At 37.2% G+C, this 7,414-nt stretch overlaps 1 protein-coding gene across 1 annotated transcript; it reads left to right on the plus strand.

Moving 5' to 3' along the window:
- The first annotated feature begins 3,286 nt into the window (after positions 1-3,286).
- Positions 3,287-7,133, plus strand: LOC113295327 (peroxisomal 2,4-dienoyl-CoA reductase-like). Its single transcript, XM_026543674.1, has 5 exons — positions 3,287-3,607; positions 4,410-4,569; positions 4,975-5,144; positions 5,242-5,464; positions 6,313-7,133. The coding sequence occupies exons 1-5, from the start codon at positions 3,401-3,403 to the stop codon at positions 6,468-6,470; spliced, it is 918 nt and encodes a 305-aa protein (XP_026399459.1). The 5' UTR covers positions 3,287-3,400; the 3' UTR covers positions 6,471-7,133.
- Positions 7,134-7,414: the final 281 nt, after the last annotated feature.

The raw sequence follows: 7,414 nt of genomic DNA on the forward strand, positions 1-7,414 counted from the left end.
AATTAAAGATATTGACCAAGGTGCTGGGAACACGGATACACGACCTACCGACCGTGCCATGGTCAGTTCCACGCCAGTTTTATATTTTTAATACATTTTTATTATTTTCCGTGATTTTATGAAAATTCTCTCATCTAATTAAATTTCCTTCGTCTCGAGGAAACTCCTCGGTTTCATCGTACTTCCATAAATCCATAAAAAATAATATAAAATTAAGGAAAGGAGTGTGGGGCGTGACCATTGGCCAACCGGCCATGCCTTGGTCCCAACCGGCCCCACACCTCACGGTTCCTATTATTTTATTATTATTATTATTATTATTTGTCTAATTTCATGAAAAACTCCTTGATTTAATAGTATTTTTTGCACATATCATCATATAATAATAAAATAATAAAAACTTGTGGGACCGGGCCACTAGCCGGACGGCCATGCCCTAGCCGGTCCCACACGCCCTTTGCTTTATTATTTTATTATTATTTATCCTATTTTTCCTTGAATTCATCAAATTCCTTGATTTTATGGTATTTCTCTCAAATTAGGAAAAATTCCCTCAAATCATCAAAAATACCTAAAAATATTAAAAAATTATGAAAAACTCGTGGGACCGGTCCATAGCCGGCCGGCCATGCCTCCATGGTCCCACACGCCCGTGTTTTTATTATTTTAATATTTTGTTTTCATGAACTCATGAAAACTCCTTCAATTCATGGAAACTCCCTAAATTCATCAAAATTCTCAAAATTCATGAATTTTTCATAAAATCATCAAAATATTATAAAATTAAGGAAAAGGCACCACGGGAACGTGGTCACGACCGGCCGACCATGCCTTGACCACGACGGTCCCATGCCTCCTCATTCCTTATTTTATAATTATTTTTCATCATCTCATGGTGTTTTCCTCAGTTTCGTCGAAACCCTAATTTTGGTATATTTTCTCGAATGATGCTCAATTGCACGCCAGAAAATATCAAAATTCTCAGGACTGAGACGCGGACGCCTTGGGGACACGAGCACGCTATCTTGACCGACCAAGATTGGATCTTTGGCTCACGGAAGCCGGTCCCATCAATTTTCACAGTTTTGACCTAATTTGCACAATTGCTCGAATTAGGTCCAAGACTCTTCCAAACACTTTGGATTTTCATGAAGTGATCGTCAGGCGGTCACGTGACAACCCAGGGCCGGTTTCATGACTCCGTGGTCGGTCCCTCGCCTCGTCATAATTAATTAGGTTTTCTCACCTAAGGCTCAGACGAGCATTTTGAATAAATGATTAAGCCACCATTTAATCATTCTTCCACCAACAAATCGTCAACTCTTCAGGAGTTCTTCGTATTTGCTCACGTGAGCATATAGACACTACATGGTTGATCCACGGTCCCATGTAGTCGCTCCTTCCTTCGTCCCATGGTTAAACTTCTGACGAACCATGAATTAATTAGGGTCTCTGAATCCAAGGATCATCATTCCAGATTCCAACCTTAATAATTTTACGACGGCCTCATGGTCATTAATTTTATTAATTATGCTCGGTTCAACGACCAGTATTCTAATTAATATTCTTGGTACGCTGCCAATAATCCATCAGATGAGCAACACATGCTCAGACGATCAAATATTCAACAATTCATCACATGAACAACACTTGCACAGATGATAAATATTTGCTCAAACCAAAGAATATTGGTTCAACAATTAATATTCAATGATCCACCTAATGAGCAATACTTGCTCACTTCATCGTAAGAATTATACCTCTGTCTCATGACATGTTCAATTCATGAGTTTCAGAACATCATGTTCGACACTCAGCAACTACATGGACTCATCGTCCCATCAAACCACGAAGTCATCAATTGACTAACAAACCACGAGACGTCAATCGTGTCACTTGGGGGGATATCACTTAGGGTTTTGGTCTGGCAGTCTACGGCACGTGTGTTAAAACACACGATGGAATGTGAGCAAGTCGTGCAGTCAGTTGAAGGAATTCACGAGGTAGTGAGTGGAAAATCGACCAAGTCTCCACACGTTGAGCAACTGGTTTCAAACACGATCTCCACTTCCCCACTCCTTGATTCCATCAACTGTCACATTTCATGGGATCATGGTGTCTAAAATTCCAACAATATAAATAAGTCCCTGAATCATGATTGAATCATCAGCATCAACAGTATCATCAATCTCACGTCTCATCGACAACACGAGATCATCAACTCATCAATTGAGCAACTACTCTTAATTGAGCAATTTCAATCATTCAGAGCTTATCATATTCAGAATTCACACACCCACAATCTTTGATTACCATTGATTCCACACATTTCCCAGCTTCCCTCCTACAGATCAACCCATCCTCTCTTGTGACCGAATTTACTCTGGAACGGTCATTGTCTTGATTTAGGCCGGAGTACTACAGATTGATCTCTCGAATCTAAAGCACCCCCTTTGCAGCGGTGCATCTGTGTGAAGTTTAACATTTCGCTCGGTTCGAGGAGTCTCCTCCGTACGGTCGTCTCCTCAATTCCTTAAAAACCAGCAAATCGTTTTTCCCCATCTACACATACCTAAAAATTTTAGGCATACCATGTAAATACAAAAACGGATTATTTGATAGTAATTTTGAGAGCCCCTTATCCATATATTTTGCTTAATGCCAAAACTGTCCTTATTTATATTTTTTATTTTCAATTTTTATTTAGATTTAATTTTTTAAAATTTATTTTTTTAAAAAAATAAATATTTTTAAAATTAAAACTAATTTTTCCGAAAAAAATCAATTTTTTTAAAATTAAAATTTATTTTTTCTAAAAAGTTAAATATTTTTAAAATTAAAAATTAGAATTTTTTAAAAATCTTTTTCAAAAATTAAATATTTTAAAATTTAACATTAAAATTTTTTAAAATAAAAAAGAATTACTTTTTTTCTTTAGAAATTATTTTTAAAAAATTTGAAATTTTTTCTTTAAAAAAAACAGAAAATTTAAAATTAAAAATGACAAAATTAATTAGTAAATTAATAAATTCATTGAGGATAATTAAGTAATTTACCTATCCTTGAATACCCCTTATCACCGCACCCTAATTAGGGTTATCATTTTGTATGCCCTAAAATTTTTGTTGTATGCCCTAAAACATGGTTCTTAAAAAAAAAATAAACAACAAAAAGACACGTCTTAGGGGAAAGTTTTAGGATACGAATCATTTTCGTAAGACTCAGGGGCTCCTTTCCAAATTCCAAGGTGCGAACAGTAGAAGGACCCACCGCATTAAGTTGTGACAATAATGTTACTTTAAACGAATTGATTGCGATTACAATGGAATTGGTTGTAACCTGATTATAACCTGAATTCCTCCTCGAGTCGAATTGATTTCAAAACTTGAATCTTGAAACAATGGAATCTTCTTCTTCTTCTTCTTCTTCTCCATTTAAGTATAACATTCTCAAGGGGAAGGTGGCCTTGTTGACAGGCGGTGGTTCTGGTATTGGTTTTGAGATTACGTGTCAGTTTGGTAAACATGGAGCCTCAGTTGCGATTATGGGACGTCGTAAAAACGTACTCGACTCTGCTGTCTCTTCTCTTCGTTCTCTAGGAATTCAGGTTCAGTAAACTAATCTCTCTCGTCTTCCCTTTTTCCTTTTGATAAAAGTTTTAAAAAATAAATGGTGGATTGGAAATGTTTGGTGAGCACACATTTCTGGTGATGATAGGGCTGATCTCGTGTGACTCTCATTAAAAAAAACTCCAGAGGAGCAATATGTTTTTCAAATAGAATCGTAGAATGGTGATAAATTAAAACAACAAAAACGGAATTTGCATTGAGGAATATTCATTATGTTTCTTTGGCAAAGTGAACCCCTAAGGTTTCCAACCCTTCTTATTTCCGTGGATGGTTCTCATATTGATGACCGGTGGTTGGGAAGTTATCATCTCTCTGTTCATAATATATTCAAATATTGATGATATGCTTTCTTGAATTAACTACGCATTTACTTTGCTCTACATATCGCATAAATTTGCATTTTCACTGATCCGTATCTGTTAGTAAGGCTCATTCTTATATCAATAGAAAGAACCTGACTCAAAATTAAGCAATTATCTGCTAGGAGGATCATTGAAGTGAAGCATTATGTAGTAAGTATATTTCTGTGTGTTCAATCACAATTAATGGAATTGTGCATCACAGTATTCCCAGTAGGCTAGCACACTGTATTTAAATCTTTGAGTCTGTGTCTATGTAACACTTATCATTTAACAACAAATGTTCTGTATAGCCATAATTGGCGTGTCAAACAACTCAATGCATGTGCAGAGCACTCTGTTAACTACAAGTTAGTTAGTATCATCCTGGCTTTAAATTTGTAGTATTTATTTTGGAATGGCTTTTCTTTTTATATTGCAGGCCATTGGGCTAGTGGGTGATGTCCGCAAGAGGGAAGATGCAATCAGAGTTTTGGATTCAACTATTAAACATTTTGGCAGACTTGACATCCTTGTAAATGCTGCAGCTGGCAACTTTCTTGTGTCCGCAGAGGATTTATCGCCTAATGGATTTCGGACAGGTAGAGTATCTTCTCATTCGTGATATCTGTTGAAGTTTCTAATTGTAATGACAGCCTTGGAATTCCGCGGAGAAAACTTAGCTATCAGGAATAGCTTGATCAACTGGAAGCTGAGTTGAGATTTCGACGTTGATGAAACTTCGTAAGGGGGTTTTATTCATCTTCGAAATTAGCTCAATATCAGTGAACCTGTTGTCGTTTTACTAAATTAGTTGAGAGGCAGGTGTCCATTACCAGAAGTCTCAGCAAGGGTATTGAGTTTTACGGTCCAATCAACTTTATAGACGGATCAAAAGTTAGTCCGCTAGGTAAATTTTAGACTGTGATTGTATCGGCCAGTAGACCCGCCCGTCTCCAAATGTTCTGACCGAAGTGTTCTTATTAGCTTCTTAACATCTTCTGTAGTTATGGATATCGATTCTGTTGGCACATTTACAATGTGCCATGAAGCGCTGAAGTATCTTAAGAGAGGAGGAATAGGCAGGGGCATCTCTAGTGGTGGAACAATTTTGAACATAAGCGCAACATTACATTACACAGCTTCTTGGTATCAAATTCACGTTTCTGCTGCCAAGGTTCGTAGATGCATCTAGCTTGTTTTTCTTTGAGTTGGTACCTATTACCTTTTCCTTAAGCTTTTTTTGTTTTGTTTTGACATTCCATGTCAAACAGGCAGCTGTCGACAGCATTACAAGGTCATTGGCATTGGAATGGGGCACTGATTATGATATTAGGGTCAATGGAATCGCACCAGGACCTATTGAAGGTACTACTGGACTTAGTAAGCTTGTGCCTGACGAGGCACAGAATAAAATTGAAGAGTACTTGCCCCTGTATAAATTGGGGAAAAAAAGGGATATTGCTATGGCTGCTCTCTATTTAACATCAGATGCAGGTTAGTAACTTTATGAGCCCTCGAATATTGCTGAGATTATTTATTTGTTTGCTTAGAAACCAAAATTAGCTGATATATAATCCAGCATCCCTTTCAAGACTTGAGGGATGGTTGAGTTTAGATATTTGCTGTGTTTCAGCGAAACCGACACGGTGTCAGTGTCTAATATCCAGTAGTATTAAAAAACTAGATAATGGGGACACGATATACACAAACTAGAAAACAGGGACATGATTATGGCAAATATCTCTCTTCCTCCAAAAGTTAAACCATAAGTAGCTGCACCTTCTCTTGTAAGGAATTGTATTTAAACCAGTAGTATCAAAGAACATATATGGGTTATCTGTTTTGGACAAATACAACTTGCGCATGGTAATGTCCATATACCAATTCTTCCGGACATAATGTTCTGGTTAGTTAAATAATCAGATATGGTCTCATGTACACATATTTCTCTGAGAAAAGCCAAAGAAATTATTAAAATTTATTTAAAGTGGCTAGAACAAAAACTCTGTTGAGTCAGTTTTTTATTTGATATCTGTGATTTTTTTTTGCATCTATATTAGTTCCGTGTGATTTGACCAACAATATTGAAGAAGTATGTATGTCATATACTTGGCACAGAAATATAACTTGAGCATGCTATGTAAAAATTCGAGTGAGAGCACTTCAATTATACCCACGCCACCGTGATATACATTTGAATCTTTTCTTCCCTTCTTTAATAGTGCTTCTCATTTTTGCCGGTTATCTCATCTTATCTGAATCACTCTCTTTAAGTTCATAAAACTTGCTGAGTTGATGTAAAACTACTCTAACCATTGTCTTTGTTGCAACTCAATGAAAAGGTAAATACATCAATGGAATGACAATTGTGGTTGATGGGGGACTCTGGCTAAGCCGTCCTCGTCACATCTCGAAAGAGACAGTTAAGGAGCTCTCTCGAGTGGTGGAAAAGAGATCGCGAGAAGAAGCAACAAACAGGGTTTCACCAAGCAGACTCTAAGCTAAAAATCTTAGAGTGCATGTGGATCATTTGTTCTCTTGCTATTGTTAAGCTCAAGATCTCAACAACAACCTTTTGTCCGAGCAAGGTCCACTATCCAAATTTGGTGGCGCTTTCATTTCGTTTAGTTGTAGGCTGAATATTGCAAATTGAGTGTTGTTTACGTTAATCAAAACGTTAATAAAGCAGCCTATTGAAGTCCATGGCTTAACTCATCTTGAAAACCAGGTTGCTCGTGGTTAAGTTTCTTGCATAATGTGGTACAAATCTCAACACACCCGCTCAATGTAGCCTCGTTGGGTCTGACACCTGGAAATGTAATCGAGTGACGCGGAAAAAAGGTGCAGTCAAATGACTCGTCACAGGGACTAACCTCAACACACACCCACACGTGTAGCCTTGTTGGATCTAACACGTGGAAATGGAGACGTGGAGCAAAGGTGCAGTCAAATGACTCATCACAAATGGCCTGCTCTGATACCATGGTAGCATTTGGATTTCCAACTCTAGGAGGCTGGTTAATGTGGGACTATCATCTTATGAGATATATATGTGTTTAGGATCATGAACTGTGCTTATCTCGTATATGTTCAAAAGTTAAGTCTGTTGTGTCATTATGCAAATATTGATGAAAGATAGAATGAACTTTTGAAAATATTTCGCAGTATTGATCTTTCCCTGATCCACTTTTATGTGAAAGTACTGTATGGCCCTGTAAGTTTTCTTATGTTGAGCGATTCTGATTAATTTATTCGAGTTTACTGGATACAAATCCATGTGATTTTTTGATGTCCAAACAAACCCTTCTTTTCTTGTAAAAGTAAGGTCGCTCATGTTGTTCTCTTGGGAATGACATCAAATGGGGGAGAGTTCTTAACTGAACTTGTGCTTAATTGCCATATCTTTGTAGGGAGTGCGGCGGTGGAATATTGTGGGAGTTATCT

This window comes from Papaver somniferum, chromosome 1 (genome assembly GCF_003573695.1).
Source record: "Papaver somniferum cultivar HN1 chromosome 1, ASM357369v1, whole genome shotgun sequence".
Taxonomy (NCBI): domain Eukaryota; kingdom Viridiplantae; phylum Streptophyta; class Magnoliopsida; order Ranunculales; family Papaveraceae; genus Papaver; species Papaver somniferum.

Coding starts and splice junctions, on each gene's coding strand:
- LOC113295327 (XM_026543674.1), top strand. CDS start 3,401: ATGGAATCTTCTTCTTCTTCTTCTTCTTCTCCATTTAAGTATAACATT. Junction 5,145..5,241: donor TTCACGTTTCTGCTGCCAAG/GTTCGTAGATGC, acceptor CATGTCAAACAG/GCAGCTGTCGACAGCATTAC. Junction 5,465..6,312: donor CTATTTAACATCAGATGCAG/GTTAGTAACTTT, acceptor CTCAATGAAAAG/GTAAATACATCAATGGAATG.